Genomic DNA, 19,755 nt, shown 5'->3' with positions numbered 1-19,755 from the left:
CCCTTAATTCCCTGAGAGAACAAAAATCTGTCAATCCCAGCCTTTAAGTATATTTAATCATGGAGCAGCTGTCACTCCTTGGGGTAGAGAATTCGAAAGATTCACAATCCTTTGATTGATGTAATTTCTCCTCATCTCAATTCTAAATGATTTGCAATGCCCAAGGGCGTCTGCAGTGATTGAGGCAACTCTGGTTGGAGTGTCATGGCAAAAGTATTCATCCATGTTGCTCTTGTTATACTGTAGATCTTGGCTAAATGCATCCACCCCAAATTCCAGTGTGGTTTTAGAACTGGAAGATTTATGATTGATATGATCCCTCATTCTGAAAACTGCAATAGAAATGATGTGACCAAAGGAGACTGTGATATATTGCCTTCATCAATCTTCCCAAGGCATTTGAACTTGAGGAAAAGCAGTCTATTTAAGCTGCTGGAGAAAATTGGCTACCCACTGAAGCTGCTTAATGTGACCTCTTTCCATGACAATGCGATGGGTAAGGTCAGCTATGAAAGTCAGCCCTTTGAAATCTGTGGAGGGCTAAACAGGGTTGTCTTCTGGCACTGACGCCTTTTGGCGTATTCTTTTTGCTACTGTCACATGACTTCAGGCCATCTATAGAGGATGTCTACTTACATACCAGAACTGATGGAAAGCAGTTCAGTCTTGCTCGCCTGAGATACAAAATGAAGTTGTGGACCAAGTTGTCATCAGCGATATTTTCAATGTTTGCAATGTCGTACCATACCAAGGGACAAATAGATGCTCTCTCATTTCTCCAGATAATGGTTTTGATCATCAGCATCAGGAAATTAAGATCCAGGATGTTATTGATCCAAGACATTGTTCTACCGCTATCCAACAGCATTGACAATCTGATGCTGGAGGTCATTGATAGGTCACTGATCAGCAACATGTTACTTAATACTAAAATCAACACGGTCTTCGCAAAATCTACAGCTGTTTTGTCTATGTTGAGCAAGAGATGGTGGAACAACAGCAACCTGACTGAGAATAACAAACTGCAAGTCTATCAAATCTGCATCCTCAAAACCTTGCTCCATAATGATGAAACCTGAATGGCAAATGCTAGGCAGGAGAAATGGCTGAACAATTTCCACTTTCTCTATCTCGGACTTAACCCCAGCATTCCTTGGCAGGACAAGGTCACTAACCTAGAGGTTCTGATTCCATCAGCACGCACTCATTGCTCAGCCAGCAACATCTGTGTTGGCTTGGGATGCTTTCATCGGATAGATCTTGGCTGAATACCCAAAGAATTTCTGTGCAGTGAACTTTTGTTAAGCGATGAGAGAGTTTTAAGTGAGTTATATTTGTGCTTGTGGGAATGAAATGTGGTTTTGAGTTTGAGCTTGACTTATATTTCTGCATTTGAGTGTTGTTAATTGGAGTTCAGTTTCACTTTAAAAAATGCCTGTATTTTTACTGTATTTATTTCTAAAGCAAGCCCAGGGTATAAATAAAGCTGGACTCTTGCCTAACAGTCATGAAGGCAAAAAGAACAGAAAGCAGTTTTAGTTCAGTTAGAAGATGGTAACTCCAAATTATGCAGCTTTTTCCAGAATCTGCTGAAATAGGCATGAAGGGAGACTGCTGAGAGCAGGCCCCAAGCTGAAGAACAGGAGAAGGAGGAAGTTCCAGGAAAATCTTATAGTCAAAGAAACAGGTCCTGTTCAGTGAAGTTAAAAGTGAGGTGCAGAGGATGACTCAAAAAAGAATCAACTGGGAGCAGATGCAAAGCAAAGTGAGCTTGTAAAAATTCTGAAATCCAAGCATATCCAAAGGTTGTTGATGCCTTACTACAGGGTTCTGAAGCACTGATGTTTTAATGGTGGCTAGGTATCTGACAGATTGTGTGGAAGGTAAAGCTTGAATACACCCGGTGCTCCAGGGCAGAGGACCATTAAAAGGTATGGTTGAAACCCTGAATATGGATCCTTGGTGAAGACATTAGAGAGAAACCAATATTTTGGGAGAAGGTTCCCAGGCTTGTTATTCAAGAGCAGAGATTGGAAACTGTTGTGTGGATCCAGTGAGACCAATTGTGTCACACTGTGACAAGCATGTTGGGGGGAGGCAGGAGGGATTTGATGAGAAATCCACAAAAGTTGTTTAGGTGACATCTGCCACTTGGTTTCAGAGTATAAGGTGTCTGACCAAAGATCTCCTATTGATTTACATGGACTGTGTACTTATTGAGAACATTAGTGTGTAAGATAAACTTTGTAACTTGTGTTATCCTTGTGAATCTGTACATATCCGTAAAGGTGTAATTGGGGTGAAGGCGTCAGTGATTTAATTCGTCCGTGATTTAATTCGTCCCTTGTTTAATAAATGTTTTGTTCTTTTGTTAAAAGTTCAGCAGCTGACTCCTGTGACTCTATTCAGTACTTACCCTCCATGTAGCAAAACAAAAAGTTATAGTTAGAATCTATCAAGCTGGCCACCAGCCTGGGATCTGATTTATCCAGTAGTAATATCAGCTGGACTCTTAACAGTAGTCACAGAAGATAGACATTGACACAGGCAACTGAGAGACAGTCACTGACAACCATAAACCTGTGGAGGCTGACTGAAAGGACACTTGAAATGAAAACCTGAGCTGGTCAAGAAGTCAACCAGGAGAAAGCAGAGCCTAGTAAATTGTCACTTTCTCAGCCTACTGTCTTCACTTGCAACAATTGCAGCAGATACTGTCACGATAAGAGTGGGATTCCTGAGCTGCACCAGGCAATGCTTAACACAGATTTGACCAGCATGGCGCAAAGCATCATCTTGCACAGTGGGAGGGCGCCACTGCACAGTTGAAACAGAAAACAACTTCAGTTGCGAACCCACAAGAAGTAGGCCATTTACAAGCAGCAAGCCTGTGAATAAAATCAAGCATTTTCAGAAACATATGAATCAACTGCCATCTTTTTATTTTGATGTATTATGTATTAAGAAGGTACACAGGAGTTTTACTCTGAATGCTGTCTGCTTATTACAGGCAATCAATCTTAACACAGCAGGGGAGAACTGAGATTTAAACTCATCACAGCCAGACATTCTCAAAGGCATGATGCATTCCCCTGAGATAGTATGAATCTTGCAGTTCAGTACTAGGGCAGAATCGGAGGGTTACCCAAAGGGGAATCTCCCTTTACTCAAAAAGTTAAAGGTGGCAGATATTTGTTGAGGAAATGAAATAAGAGTTATTTGGTGTTTCCAAGAGGGCGGCACAACCAAAAGAAAACGTGACTTATGTTTGATTTGAGCATTTCATTTCATTTTGACTGAAGTGGTTTCTTTAATCACGCTCTGTTGATGAGAGAAAAGAGAGAAATACTTTTTTTGGATATGTTAACGAGTCCATTAGTTAATTTGAAATTGCATAGTACATCAGGTATGGAAGAGCTTAATTTAATTTGTTGGAAGTTGACACTCCAGACCCTTCCGGTACTATAAATTTTCTATTGTTGAATCGATTTGCACAATTTGGTGATACCAATTTTTTAAAAACCTACTTGTATAATGTTGATGCAAAAATAATTGGCGCTACAGTCGAATAGGTCATTTCCATATTGTAGTACATGTTTGCTGAAGACTTCAACTGTATTTCCTGACTCCATGGAAGCCAACAAAACTATTATAGAATCTTAGAAGCATAAAATCCCTATAGTGCAGAAGGAGGCCATTTGGCCCATCGAGCCCATCAATCCTACCCAGGGCCCATCCCAGTAATCCCAAGGATTTACCCTGCCAGCCTTCCTGATACTAAGGGGCAATTTAGCATGGCCAATCAACCTAACCCGCACATCTTTGGACTGTGGGAGGAAATCAGAGCACCTGGAAAAACAACCCATGCAGGCACAGGGAGAACATGCAAACTCCATGCAGGCAATCATGCAAGACCAAAATTGAATCCGGGTCCCTAGTGCTGGGAGGCAGCAGTGTTAACCACTGTGCCATCATGCCGCCCAAAATCATAGAATCCCTTCAGTGCAGAAGGAGGCCATCCAGCCCATTAAGTATGCGCCTTCTCTCTGATAAACATCTTCCCCAGCCCCACGCCCCCCACCGTATCCCTGTAATCCTGCACATTTACCATTGCCAATCCACCTAACCTACACATCCCTGGACCCTAGATGTGGCAGAAAACCCCAGCACCCAGAGGAAACCCACACAAACAGAGGGAGAACATGCAAATTCCACACAGACAGTCACACAAGGCTGGCATTGAACCTGGTTCCCTGGCACTTTGGGGTAACAGTGCCAACCACGGTGTCATCATACGATCTTGGGCTTTACTTTGATTTGGCTGCAGAACATGAATTTTTAATATTTAACATGAAATTATTAAAAAGCTAACTTCCTTCAATTCAAGACTTTGTTGGTTTTGGTCATTAAATTTAAATATTTCCTGATGTTTTTCTTTTAAACATATGAAAGCAGCAATCCTGTTGAGTTAAAATTGCAACTACTAGTAATTTGTGAAATAAAACACTTTTTTTATGTTAAGAAAGGTAGGAGGATTATGTCAATTTCAAAAGTGCTGGCATATGGTTCTGAGGCTCGTCATTCCTGCAGTTTTAACTCATTTCCATGTAGCAGTATACCACATGATGCCCTCACCGCCATGCCTTTCAGTATGAGGTTAGCAAAACTGATCGGTTGAGTTGCATCACACAAGCAGTGCTATTAAAAATATTGCAGCTTCTTAAATATACTGAAAAGAAGCTGTGGTGAGCCATTGGAATTTATTCTCTTTTGCAACTCATTGAAAATATTAAGCATGTATACTCTTTGTAAAAACAAAACCTCCTCCTCTGTATGTTGCAGTTACTTTTTATTCTTATCTCTTCCTGACCCTGCTACCCACCTGGGCGACTCCACTCCACTTCCCAGCCAAGAATGCAGGTGTGCAAATAACCTGCTTCTGGATCTCTGGCTCTGTTGCTGTTGAGCCAGCTGTTAAGACTGCTCAGCTTCTCTCCTCCACTCCCACCCGTCCAAAACACACTTTTTCGTTTGCTTTTTTCTTCTTTCCTTCCCTGTGGAGGATGTTCTGCTGCTTTTCCACAGTTCTCCCAATAGCGTGGCTGAGATCAAAAAGAGTGGTCTGGAATGAGTGCAGCCTTCCTTTCATTAATGCATTAATGTTTTCAAGCTGAGCGAGATAATTATGAATTCTTTCAGTGGAGGAAAACAGCTTTACTTTATTCATATGAACAAATGGGATTCAGTAGTAAAATTAGCAACGTTTATTCTGATCTTTAACTCAAATGCCGAGTTTTGTGACATCTGAAACACGTAACAAGAATAAAAAGCGGATTGAAGGTGAAATGTTGGTGCCTTTAAAAGCATTTTCTAATTTTGATGATAATGCAACATGAAATGAGTGCCAATCTTCATGTTACCTTTGTGTTATTTTTGACCTAAGTCCTAATTTCTGTAAACAGGTAACTACCATATGTCTCCAACGGTGAACATGACCCAAGACGACATAGTTATTATTGAGGATGACAGACCACCTGGTAATCTTCCTCGGCTGTCCAACCAGTCATCTGTGGGTTATCATCAGGACATGAATTCTGTACCGTCTGGTCTGTGGGTGAAAGAACCTGATAAAGATAAAACTGATGGGTAAGAGCACAGTTTCAGTTGAATGGTGGTCAATTTTAAAACCGTTTCTTCAAGCTTGTTGTCACTGATGGGGATCATTTAACTGGTGATATTTTAATAATAGCTCTCTATGATACTTCTCTTTCCTGCCACCGACTACTCCACCCCTATTACTTATGTACCTATTTCCTATATTATCCTTTCTGCTGCACCATTCCGTAGTCACCAGCAGCTATTCCTCCTCAATGGCAGGTTCTTCTGTTTCCAACATGAATTCATCCTGTCTTATCTCTGATCTCTCTCTGCACTTTCCAGTAGAGGCCACTTGACGGTGATCAGAAAGGCAAATGCCTAGTTGTGATTTTTAATTGCATGGCTGATTTAGCATTGGTAGTACAGAGCTTGAGTCTTGCTGGAAAAAAGGGACTTTGCACTCCCAGGACAAGTCGCAAACATACTCACATAAGGCAAAACAAGAAGTTTATACTGTATATGAAGAGGTTGCTTGTCTTACCTGGAATTTGAGTAACACCATTGGCCCTTATTGTCATTAATCTTATTTCATCCATAATAATTTCATATGTCATACTGAAAGAAAATGATTTTTTCATGAAACTTATTGACAATGAAGAATTCAAACCTCAAGTTCAGACAAAGTTTCCATTCATTGAATGAATAAAAGGTAGCTTCACTTTTTAATGCTTTTCATCAATTTGTGTAAAATTCCGAGCAATTTTTGGTGCCTAGAATCCATGTAAAATGGTTATTTGATCTGACCTGGTAGTACTTGTACAACTGGGAAAAACATTGGTGCCTCATCCTCTGCTGTAATATTCAAATGTTATATACATAATGCACAGACTGCAATTTCAATTGAGAAGAGATGAAAGGCTTCAGAGGGTTTGGACTTATTTACATTTCTCAAGAACCTTCTACGTTTTAGGGAAACGTTTTTCCTTACTTCGAGTTAAAAAAGCTTGATCTTCAGCTTAAGTTGTCAGTATCGACAGACCTCATTACAGGCAGTGTGCTTGTATTGTTGGCATGGGAATGCTTTTTGAAACTCTTCAGCTCTGATGCTTTCACAGAGGCCTGACAACTCACTAAAAAATAAATAAGCTACATAACCTAAGACTTGACAAAATTGGCAACTTGAATGCAGCCTGAATTCTTGTAAATCTGAGTGTGAAACAATCATTATTGATATTGTGCATATTCATAAATAGCATCGCAAAATTATGATGAGCAAGAAAAGGTGAGCAGTAAGAGTTTCTAGTCTGAGTCTGAATTAACCATAAACCGTTAATGCATTTAGCTTTATTTCTTTCACTCAATTTCATGGAATACTTCCTGATGAACCTCTCCTGTATTCTTGTAAACTTCTAATTCTATTATGCAACGTCTTCCAATGCCTCACTTAACTGATCATTCTTTGTGTGTTAACCCAGAGAATGAGTGTCAGTGGGTGATTTGATCATGGGGAACATCCTAGCTGAACACGAGGCTGATGCAGTCTTCATGTCATAGAATCATAGAACCCTACAGTGCAGAAAAAGGCCGTTCAGCCCGTTGGGTCTCCACCAACCACAATCCCACCCAGGCTCTACCCCCGTATTCCTACATATTTTACCTGCTAATCCCTCTAACCTATGCATCTCAGGACACTAAGGGGCAATTTTAGTATGACCAATCAACGTAACCTGCACTTCTTTGGACTGAGGAAGAAAACCAGAGCACCCGGAGGAAACCCACGCAGACAGGAGGAGAATGTGCAAACTCCACATATATGATACCATGTGCACGTATTTTTACAGCACATGTAGCTGGATAGTAATCAGAAGCATGAAGTGTAACAGATATTTCCCCCTTTTCAGTCCGGACGATTGAGGTGAATTAAAATGATTCAGCTGCTGTGGAGGCTGAGATGAATTCGCTCGGCACAGGTTAGGTGTCAGGTTAGGTTCCAATTTGGAACTGTCTGGTATGTGTTGGTCAAATTGATTTTTTTACAGAGCTGGATTTGGAGATCCAAAGCACTTGTTTATCAGAGAGTTCAAAGCGCAGGTCAGTCCAACGTCTCTTGAAGGCCTAATGTTGTGCTAAGGATTCAGAGGAAATCTACTGTTGTTTTTAATTTCCTGCTGTTAATGGAGCAAATGATGATGCTGAAATGAAGGTAAATGGTGGGATTTTGCCACCGAATGTGGGTATGATCATGTAAATGTGGGCAGAGGGTTATATAAACAAGAGTGACATCTGGTCTGAATTTAAAGAAGCGATGGAAGCCTTCATAAGTTAACAGTAGGCCTTTGTTCAGAATTATTTTGCAATTAATGAGCGAGTCTGAGGATTAATTAAATGTGAATGTGTCGAGGAGCAAAGGGGTTAAAATTCGAAAGTATGAGGACCACATTGATAAACTTCCAGAGGATATAAAAAGGTGAAATGGCTGGACATGTGACAAATGAAACTTAATACAGAGAAATGTCAAGTGTTTGGGTATAAAGAACCAAGAAAGGAAATGAATAAAGGACACAGTCCTAAAGGGCGCAAAAGAAAAGAAAGATAAGGTTGGGGGTAAATAGCACAGATTTTTAAAAGTGGCCGGGCAGGTTGAGAAAGTAGTTAAAAGAAGCTTGTGTGTTTATGAGGAGTATAATTAAAAGCAGAGAATATAAAAGCAAGGAAGTTATGCTAAACCTTTTAAAAAAAAGTGCTGGTTCAGGCTCAGCTGGAATATTGTGTTTGATTCTGGCCATCACATTGTAGGAAGGATGTGAAGACATTGGGGGAGCTGTAACAAGAATATATAAGAATAGCTTCAGGGATGAAGAACTTCAGTTATGTAGATGAATTGGAGAAACTGGTGGTGTTCTTAAGAGAAGAGAAAGTTGAGAGGAGAATAATCGAACCCCTACAGTGGAGAAAGAGGCCATCTGGTCCATGGAGTCTGCATTGATTCTTCGAAAGAGCATCCCACCCAAGCCCTACTCTCCGCCGTATCGCTGTAACCCCACGCACCTACCATGGTTAATCCACCTAACCTACACATCTTTGGGCACTAAGGGGCAATTTAACATGGCCAATCCATCTAAACATCACATCTTTGGACATTGGAAGCAAGCCGGAACACCCGGAGCAAACCCACACAGACACGAGGAGAATATGCAAATTGCAGACCAGAATTGAACTCGTGTGTGCTTACCATGTGCTACCTTTGATAAAAGTGTTCAAAATCATGAGGGGTTGGGATAGATAGAGGAAAAGCATTTGTCAGTGGTGGAAGGATGTTTAACTCAAGGATACCAATGTAAGGTGATTGGCAAAAATATCAAACGGCGACATGCAGAAAGATTAAGATCTAAATTAGACTACTTGGGATGGAATCGTGGCAGATACAATCATGATTTTCAAAAAGAAAACATTGGATTAGAGCTTGCAGATAAACAACTTGAAATGCTTTGAGCAAGTGGCAGCGGAATGGGATGAGCTAAGTTGCTCTTGCTGAGAGCTGGCATAGGCACCACTGGCCAAATGGTCTCCTGCTGTCCCGTAATCATTCTTATCATGCAGCTTAATTTAAAAATACAGCTCTGCCCTTTCCTAGTGTGCGATTCCACATTCATACTGTTGAAAGTTTCTCTTCCAAAAAAAAATTAAAACCACTCGCATTCAAAAAAACCCCCACTAATTCACAGTGTAATTTGTTGACCTTTATATTTAATCCCTCATCTTTCAAACTAGTTTTCATCAACTGCAGTGGAGCATTCAAAGCAATGGTTAGATTTCTGAGTGACAAATAATTAAACAAAATTTTCTAGTGTTGCAGATTTTTTTAATGCAAATCCTCTGAGGCCAAGCTGTAGGATCCTCAATAACTACAAATAAGGGTTCTCAGAGATGAATTGATAGAAATATGAGGCCATTACCCAGCATAATTGGCAATATTTAATTTGGCTGTTCAGTGGTGACCTGAGTGCAACTAATCTCAAATTTGAGTGCTTTGTTACATGTACTTTGCCCATCTGAAATTATGATTATTCTTCAGTTTCATAGAATTTATCCTTAAAACTATTTATCACACCTGTGATCAGTTTTGAGAAAGTAAATGGTATGCAATTCATACTGGTCATAGATTTTCTAAGCAAATAACAGCATGGTTTCCTGCTTAAACATGTTATTTGATCTGTAGACGGGGTGGTATTGTTCACCGATAATGACAGCCGCATCAATATGATATAGAACCAGTTCAGACCAAGAACGTACATAATATCATTTGAAACAAATGTATTGGGGAATATTATGCTGAACCTTCCCTCACCAAGTCCAGTCAACCAGGATTTCTGTTCCTGATTACTATCCAGTATCTCCTGTTGGAAGTTGCGTGCATGTGACTTGTTAGATTGCTGCTCGTTTGTGATGCTGTCTACCATGAAGATGCCTGGCAGCACTTGCCGTTTAAAGCACAGTAAGAGTGGTCACTTTCTCAAGTTACCAGCATACTGCCAGCACGTTCGTGCCTTGAAGGTACGAGAGGAAATTGGTAGAATAATAGCTGTGATCTATTTTTTTGCAACTTATTGTGACCGTTAAGAACTCATTTATGACCAGGATCATTGGTTAGCTTATTGTGCTGCAATCCTTCCTCAGTCTCTTTTGCTGTCGACAGTAAGTGCCTTGAATAAATCCTTTGCTTGACAGCAGGCTAACTGCTGATCGCTTGAAGAGTTTGCTGCCAGTGTTTGAGAATGGTTTCTGCTGTGTTATTTGTAAAGCAATGGATGCAAATCCAGTCTCAGCCATTTAAGGATGAACCTGTTTAGTGCATATTATAAAAAGCAAAATTCTTCCTGCGTGTCTTTTATATTAGGCATGAAACGATAATAGTTTTCATTTTTGTATCTTTCACCCTTTGCTTACAGTGTTGTTTAAGAGGGAAGCATATTCTGCTTAACGGCCCTGTATTTCTTGAGAATAAATGTAATAAATTGGCACTTTGGTGCATATATCTGTTACTTGTCCCTTAATACTATGTTTTATGTATTAGAATTGTAGCTAATATTTAGCCTGGGAACAGATATTATCTATTGAATTCCCTTCCGTAATATGTACAGTTATAGTTTTGTAATAAAGGGAATGGTGGCTGCATGAAACACCACCTGCTTCTTGTGATGTTAGAATGTAAATCTTTGATATCATTTGAATGTGGAGAATTTCATACAAATTTCAATAACTTTATGGATCACGTACCAACCAACTCGAGAACAGCTTCTTCCCTGCTGCCATCAGACTTTTGAATGGACCTACCATATATTAAGTTGATCTTTCTCTACACCCTAGCGATGACTGTAATGCTATATTCTGCACTCTCCTTCTCCCCATGTACTCTATGAATTATATGTTTTGTCTGTATAGTGCACAAGAAATAATACTTTTTGCTGTATCCCAGTACATGTGACAATATATCAAATCAAATCAAAATCAAAAGCATATAAAGCCCACTCTCCATAGTAAATGTGCAATCAAGCAGATCACACCTAGTTTTTTGTACAAAACTTTTGATCACCAATATAACTAAGCAGTTCCCCAGAATATCATTCCAGCTCCACTATCTAATCTTGACATGCTGTCTTTCTCTGATAACCCTCTCAATGCAGTATCAAGGAAATGCTTAACCAAGTATGGCATTAAACAGCCCTAACAAAATTGAACTCAGTGGGAATTGGGGAAAACTCTCCACTAACTGGACTCATACATAGCACAAAGAAAGATGACTGTGGCTTTGTCATCCGATCAGCTCTACCCAGGACATCACTACAAGAGTTCCTCGAAGAAGTGTACTACTTTCATCAATGATTTTCCCTTCAACGTAAGTTCAGAGATGGGCATGTTGGCCGATTATTGCACAACGTTCAGCACCATTCACGACTCCTGATGCAGTCTTGCCTTTGTCCAACAAGACCTGGATGACTTTCAGGCCTTGGGCTTATAAGCAGTAAATAACTTTCTAGCCTCACAAGTGCCAGAAAATGATGATTCCCACTTGATGTTCAACAGCAAGACCAGTGTTGAGTCCCCATCATCAACGCTGTGGTGGTCATCATAGGTTTATGATCAAACTCTAACAGCCATATAAATTCTGTGCCCACAAAATGCTGGGAATTGATGTGCGGAGTAGCTGGCCTCCTGATTCCCCAAAGCCTGTCCATTATCTACAAGGCACCACAAATCAGGAGTGAACTTAAAGGTTAATGGAATAATGTCCACTTGTCTGGAGGAATATAGCTGTAATAACACACAAGAAAACTCAACACTATCCAGGCTGTCCATCGAGGACAAAAGAGCTTGCTTGATTAGTACCATGTCCACCTCTTAAGCATTCACCCCTCCATCAGTTACGCACAGTAGTTTCAGTGCGTGCCATCTATAAGATGCATCATGGCAACTCTCAAAGCCCTATTCAGCAGTACCTCCCAAACCTATGACCTTTACCAACTAAAAGAACAAGGGCAGCAACAATATGGATATACTACCACCTGCAAGTTCCCATCCAAGTCACGCACCATCCTGACTTGAAAACATATTAATGTTCCTTCACCATCACTGAGTCAAAATTTTGGAATTTCCTTATCACAATGTGTTATACCTACACCACATGGACTGTAACAGTTCAAGAAGGTGGCTCTTTCCAAGAGCAATTAGAAATGGACCAATGCTGCACACATCCCATGAATAAATAAGACAAAAATGTGTGCCCTCCTGAAAAGGGTATCTATCTTTTGTCCCTTTTTATTAATGTATGTGGCTGTCTACTTAATGTGTGCATCTCTCTCTGCCTCTACAAGTCTTCTCCAGCATCTATCCATACACAGAAATTGAGTTTTTAATTCAGGTTTGTGGGTCCCTCATGGTGTACAAATGTAGCCATTTTTCCATTGTCATTGAATCTATGGCGATTCATTGTGAGTTTATACTTGGGCAGAATTTCTCTCCATAAAGGTCAGCATCATGGAAAAACTGCATTGTATCTTACAGGACAACTTTATTTAACATGCAGTGACAGGGTATGCTGTGATTGACATCACAAGTAATCACACACGAGTTCAAACACAGCAAGCCACTTTTCCTGCCAAGAGTGAAAATGACATTTTCCACACTAGTTTGTGCTGTTTAAGGACAGCAGTTTGTCTATTAAATCTGGTTCGCTCAAAGTATAGGTTTTGATGAGCAGCAGTTCATACCTTGTGCCTTTCTTAGTCAGTGTATTGAGCAAGTACGTTATAGAAACACGTAAGTTATTTTGGAGCTTTTCCTTAGTAAGACAATGCCAATCAGAACAATGACCTTCCTACAGCTGCTGTCAAGAGTTATCATACTGATTCTTTGTTTCTAGTTTTTTTTGTACATATGTATATATAAAGAATTGTGCTTTTCTGTTTCCCTAGTGTTTTAAGTCCAGATGTCGATCCTGCCATTGCCTTCCAGCGAGAGGGATTCGGACGTCAGAGCATGTCTGAAAAACGTACCAAACAGTTTGGAGATGCCACTCAGCTGGACTTTGTTAAAACACGGAAATCTAAAAGCATGGATTTAGGTAGAACTCAACTGTATTTTTAACCTGTGCAGCTATGTTTTTTATTGTTGGAACCTCAGATCATTTTGGTCTTCCTAATGCCATTCTTTTCAACAGGTTTATGTCGTAGTTACTAAATGACATGGTTTCTTAATCATGAGTACAGAATTATTAAAAAATTCCCATTTTGAACATTTTATTGCTGGCCTGTCAGTAGGGTTCAAAACAATTTCCTTTAGTTCAATGGAATTGCATATAAGCAATCTCCTCTTGTTAACCAAGCCATGTGTTTTCATTATTGGCAATAATGTGACAAATTGGCATGTGGGTCTAGGTATTATTAGTTACAAGATCTTGCAGCCACCAGGTGAGGGCCAAATAGATTTTCTTTTTTGTTTCCTTAGAATTGTGCAAGTCCATTATTAACAATGATTGAACGTACATGCTAAATATCTCACACTGGACGTATAAGTACAGCCCTGCCTTTATCCTATTTCTTGTCTTCTGTTAGTTAAGTTAGAGAACAGTTTGGATAACAAGCAGTCACTTGGTAATACGAAACTTGAATATTGCTGAAGACTGACATGTTTCTAAAGATTTTCATCTTGTGCTCATCAGGACAAATGCAGGATTGCCAAATTACCATAAAACCATAATACGATTACAAACAATCACAGCACTTTATACAACAGAAGAAAGGGGTGCTGATTGGTTGGCAAGTCAGTTCTGGCTGAGGTGCTGCCATGTCAAAGGCAGCAGTGAACTACAGACTCTCCAGAACTCGAAAGAATGCAAAAAAGATTTACTCGGATGTGATGGGATTCAATGGTTTGAGTTATAAGAAGAGGCTGGATAGACTGGGACTTTTTTTTTTCTGCAGTGTAGGAGGCTTAGGCGTGATCTTGTAGTGGTCTATAAAGTAATGAGGGGCATGGATCAGCTAGACAGTCAACGTCTTTTCCCAAAGGTAGGGGAGTCTAAAACTAGAGAGCATAGGTTTAAGGCGAGAGAGGAGAGATACAAAAGGGTCCAGAGGCGCAGTTTTTTCACACAGAGAGTGGTAAGTGTCTGGGCGAGCTGCCAGAGTTAGTGGTTGAGGTGGGTACAATTTTGTCTTTTAAAAAGCATTTAGACAGTTACGTGGATAAGATGGGTATAAAAGGCAATTGGGACTAGCTTTGTGGTAAAAAAATGGATGGCATTCGTGGTTAAAAAAAAATGGTGGTATGGACAAGTTGGGCCAACAGGCCTGTTTCCATGCTGTAAGCCTCTATGACTTGCCAAGCTTCTGAGTAATTCAAAAAAGGCACAAGATTTGAATATTCAAAGATTTTTAAAAAAGTTTTATTTATTACTGTCATAAGTGGGCTTACATTAACAATGCAATGAAGTTATTGTGAAAATTTACTAGTAACCACACTGTAGCACCTGTTCTGGTATGCTGAGGGAGAATTTAGCGTGGCCAATGCATATTTCTTTTATTTGCAAAGAGTAAGTTGCTGGGTATGAATGTAAATCACTTCTTGCAAACATAAATGTGCCACATTATGAGTTTAACAGATTGTATCAAATTGGTTATCAGTAGAGCTATTCTCACAATCAGGGTTGTTAAGCAACTGCTGCCCAATCATGAAATCATTTCTAACAGTAGCTGTTTCTTTTGGGTTTTGCAAGCACTGGCTGGTTGACTAGTTCCATAACCTGCATTTTCTGAACAGTTGGAAGAACAGTGTTGTTTTATTTGATCAGCCAACCCTTGGAACGTGAGGCTTACATACTTGGCATCATATTGGCATTGAAATTTATACACAATATTTTCAATTGTATGGTGGACAACATCTTTTTTGGACTGACAACAGCATCCTGTTAGTGGAAAATACCACTTGTGACACCACTGCATATAACAGCATGAAATGGCCCACTTTGCCTGCTGTGCAAATTTTTGAGAGTTTGCTTTTCCAGGATAATTTGAGGTGGAGCGAGCACTTTTCAGTTCTGAATGTGGTGGGCTTTGACCCATTTACAATTTCGTGCGATATACAGTGAACAATGGTCTGATCAGGAAGCCATTGTCCTGCAAGATAGCTTTGATGCACTTTATCTCTGTACCAAGCTTGCAAGGTGAAGAAATGGCTAGAAGCCTATTTACAAGATTGCCGAAAAGGCTTACCACATAATTATGCAACATTATGTGTGAAATTCAATGTCAGTCTGACCTAGCTGTGTGGGCCATACGTTCCAATGATTAAATGATTGAATAAACCAATATGTTCCTCTGGCAGTTTGTCCTATGCAGAGTATAGACTGCAGTCAACCAGCCTGCACTTGCAAAACCCAAAACAAAATGTCTGCTGTTAGATGTGACTCCACAATTGAGCAGCATTTGCTGAACGATCCTGAGTTTACTACTAGCTCCACTAACAACCAACTTAATATAATCAGTCAGACTCATTGCTCATTTACGTCCGTTAGAATCAATATAGAGTTGTACGCAGGAACCTGTTCTTTAAAAACAAAAGACATATTTTCAAGCCTTGCTCATTTTTTTGAATTAACTGGCAGCTTGGGGACCTAAAGATTGCCATAGCTTTCTCCATGACAATGCCTTGGCCAATCAGAATCAATTGCTATTCAGCTACCATCTCTTTTCTCCTGTGGTATAAATTGTGATTCTTTGAAATTTGGTATTCTTGTGTTTGGCCTGATATTAGGACAAGACAGATTTAGGTAGCAATAACCAGTCTGTATTACTTGGTCTCGAGTTGGAGTCTATTAATTTGGGCTGCTGAGCAGTAAACCATTTGGAGAACTGATTTCAATACGTTGGACATATCCTATGTACAGGAAATAGCTGAGATTAAAATGTATGTTGATTTCATGCTACTCCCTTTTTGTGCCCCAACACTGCACCCCCCCCCCCCCCCCCCCCCACCAACCTTTTCCTGAAAGTCAGATCATCTTAAAAAAAAATCCTAGTCATATTACATAAAATGAATTTGAGATGGGAGAAAAATAAAATAAGATGATACATTATAAAAATATTAATATATATAATATTTTTATTTGATGTATTGAGTGATTAGGTAAAGGGCTTAGATTGATAAGTATCTAAATTGAACCAAGCAGATCACTTTTTTGAGAAATTGCTTAAAAAAATAGAAATCTGTCTGGTATTGATTGGAAATTCAGGAATAAAAAAAATTTGAATGTCTGTCTCGGAAAACCCAGTGCAGGAAAGGCAGTATGAAAATGCACAATTTAATGCCCCAAAACTGGTGAGAAGACAATCTTCTGCATATCAGCTCCAAATGTCCTATAGTTCACTCGCTCCTCTGCCTCGTGAATGGTTGCTTGGACCCATTACCTACAGCCATCCATGTGGTGCAGCATGAGCTACTCCTTCAAAGGATAGAGAAGCAATGCAGGAAAATAAAGGTATGTGTTAATAAATTGGCCTGACTGTAAAAATAAATGCAAGCTATCTAATTTTTACAAATTTATTGCTCCAAGGGGGATATTTTATATATTTTTTTGGCGGGATAGCAAAATGCCCAATGATGTATCCAACTGACCTCTATTAAGAAACCTCCTTGTAGGAATTCATCCATGCTGCTATTGAGCCAACCAAATTGAAGCTGTGTAAAAGGAGTGGCTTTGTTAATGGCTCTTCCTAACCAGCTAGGGTGGATGCCTGAACTCCGCCTATCCCCTTCCCGCTACTGAGGTTATGAACTTGGCAGAGCCGGGTATTTGAATCTAATTCTGCATGTTGATTTTAATATGGTCAAACAAAACATCTTCACGTTTTGAATTATATGCTGCAGAACTTTGGGTAACGCCATTCATTAAGTGCTGAGAGGGTCACTCACTGTTGGTTATCCAAGAATGAACCCTGTATAGAATGATGTTCTGATTCTGTCAATGTGCTGTACAATTAGTTCATAAGATTTGTATCTTTTTATGTCAAATAATGTGGCAAAGCTAGTAGTCAGATTTGATTATTGTAATTGATCCAGCTAGTAATACAAATGATTGCTTCCCTTGTTTTTCATCCCCCATGTTTACTATTGCTCAATTCTGACCAGCGTTTTAAGTAACTGATTAATCAGTTGTTCACCCTCTCATCCTGATCTGGATGCTTTTTATAACAGTTGGCATTGGCTCAGTCACTTTAGAGATTTGAGTACGATGCTTCAGTGTAGCATTGTCAAAGGTGCTGGCTTTTGGCTGAGATGATAAGCCATTGTTGAACTGGATGTAAAGTGTCCTGTGAACTATTCAAAGAGGAACAGGGTCACCAATTGGCCAGTTTTCATATGTTAACCAATGCCGCTAGAACAATTTTTCTGCTCCTTTCTCTCATTTTTATGGGACTTTGCTGTGTGCAAACTGTCGCAGTTGCCTATGTTAAAGCACTGACTACATTTGACAAGAAGTTAATTGGCTTTAAAGTGATTTGAAACATCCTAAGGATTTGAAGGGTGCTGTATAAATGTCTGTTCTTTTATTGACTTTTAGTTGATAGCCCTGCTTTTACTAACTCCTGAGTGGAATTTAATTACCTGAATAATATTCCTTTCAGAGTGCTGATTCAGGACTGTATATACTTTTTTAAAAAAAGCAAAGAAATTAAAATCAGTACTGATGATCATGATGAGAGGATGAGCAACTGATTAATTAGTTGATTCAAGTACCTATCGGCACTGGGGAACAAAGGCATAATAAGAGTCCAGTGCAAGTCGATCACAACTGCAAGGCATAACCTGGTCACAGTGCGAATATGTTAAACGTAATGTATTTTAAGAAATGCAACACCCTGTCCGGGCTCCTCTTTTTTTCAAAAATGAAATTTGTGGGCTTTCAAAAAATATGATTGGAGTCTTGATGGGAATTTCCATTTTCTCTGGTCCACGGGATGCTGAAAATCATTTTCTAGATTTGTCCCTTCATTGAATTATTACCACCCTGCTGGAGTAGTGAAATAATAGACTGCTGATTTATAGCTGAATCAATGTAAAAACTACAAAAACCCATGTGTGGCTTTAGCTTGAAGTAATGCTCTAACACAAAATAAGGTAATGATTTTTAAATTGAGCTTAAAACACCTCACAACAAATGCATGATAATGAACGAATTTTTGAAGGATGGCAATTATAATCTGTGTGCTTGCTTGTCAAGAAGTATGATCTGCATGACCTGTAACAACTGAAATCTCTAACTTGGAATGAGTGGGTTGGAATGAAGCACGTGGAATGGGGGATACTAACCTCATTAATTTTTGACCTTTTACCTTTTGGCAGTAGCTGATGAGGCTAATCTTGATTCCTTGGCTGAACAGATAACCACAGGTAAGGATTGTCAATAACAACCCAGTTGCTGTAGCAGCCTAAGTGATGTAGCAGGAACATTGTTACCATGACGACAGCAAACAGTCATTAAAATCCCTGAGTCGTGCATTGTGTATGTTTATCACCCTTGCTGCCTGCTGTACGAGTTAATTCACACATGCTGGTTTTCACTCATTTCAAACAAATCATAGCCAAGGGAAAAATAAGATTTCTTGAGAAACTCTGAGATAGGTTATTGATTGTAAAAGTCAAGTGAATTTTTGGCCTGATATTTTTATGTGGCAATCATTTCCGTCAAACAACAAGTAAAGTTACAAACCCTTTTGGCTCAGATGAAGTGTCAGATCAAGCCCAAGATGGGGTGCAATGCCTCATCTTGTCAGTTAGAATCTTGTTTGTCTCTCTTGTGGAGACCATGAATTGGATTCAATTCGAATTTGAATTGTTTTTTTTCGGATGGAATAAAAATTTGAAAAAGAAGTTATGAACCAATTCTAAGATGGGTAGTTGAAAATTATTAATGAAGGTTTTGCTTGCGTTATGAGACATATCTTAAAAGATCCATTGATTTGCTCATGCAGGTAAATTTATTCGGGACATAATGCTGGCACAGGTTTGCCTGGAATTCCTTTTATAGGTTCAAGCAGAGTTTCTATTAAAGTTGTGGCAAACAGGTGGGGGAAGTATCGAAGAAATTTGTTTCCCTTCAATTAGAATAATGGTAAAAAGCATAGAGGTCTTGTTCAATCTAAATTTATTTTTAGGTATTGCAGTTATTCCTGAAGCAACCTGAAATTTGTGTCCCATCGGAGTGGGAATGAGTAGCAACAGTTGTGTAATGGCTAGACTCTCTGTGGGATTATTAGAAGGAATGAAGGGGCTTGTTAAGACCATTGGGTCTGGGCTCTACAAAAGGAACTTCGTAAGTTTCCCTCCAGTTGACCTACATCTTTCTACGTACTTCCATAAAACTTAACAATTCACTTTTTTTTGAAATGACACAATGTCTGCCTGAATAGCTATTGTGGGCAAGCATTCCAAGTTCTCCTTGCTCTTTCTTTCTTTTCAATTGATAGTCCTTGGCCTTTGTTCCCTTGTTACCTACCAATTGCCAACAAGCGAGAATCTTTGCCTGTTCACGGCTTCAAAAACTTCTCATAATGTTAAATAAAACTACTTTATTCCCAATTGAGAAAAACGATGTGAGGG

At 39.4% G+C, this 19,755-nt stretch overlaps 1 protein-coding gene across 8 annotated transcripts in view; it reads left to right on the top strand.

Annotated features, from left to right (window-relative positions):
* The window catches only part of pard3aa (par-3 family cell polarity regulator alpha, a), an 800,310-nt gene that overhangs the window by 568,771 nt on the left and 211,784 nt on the right, over positions 1–19,755 (top strand). For 5 of the 8 annotated variants that reach the window (XM_080212186.1, XM_080212212.1, XM_080212167.1 and 2 more), the window contains 3 exons: positions 5,463–5,646; positions 13,071–13,219; positions 18,499–18,546. In XM_080212186.1, coding sequence (XP_080068312.1) covers positions 5,463–5,646; positions 13,071–13,219; positions 18,499–18,546 — 381 coding nt within the window. The remainder of the gene's footprint in view (positions 1–5,462; positions 5,647–13,070; positions 13,220–18,498; positions 18,547–19,755) is intronic. The other 3 variants (XM_080212204.1, XM_080212194.1, XM_080212176.1) reach the window with 2 other exon arrangements.

Source organism: Carcharhinus amblyrhynchos, chromosome 2, assembly GCF_965287045.1.
Source record: "Carcharhinus amblyrhynchos chromosome 2, sCarAmb.v2.hapA, whole genome shotgun sequence".
Classification (NCBI taxonomy): domain Eukaryota; kingdom Metazoa; phylum Chordata; class Chondrichthyes; order Carcharhiniformes; family Carcharhinidae; genus Carcharhinus; species Carcharhinus amblyrhynchos.
This window is presented reverse-complemented; position numbering and strand designations above follow the sequence as displayed.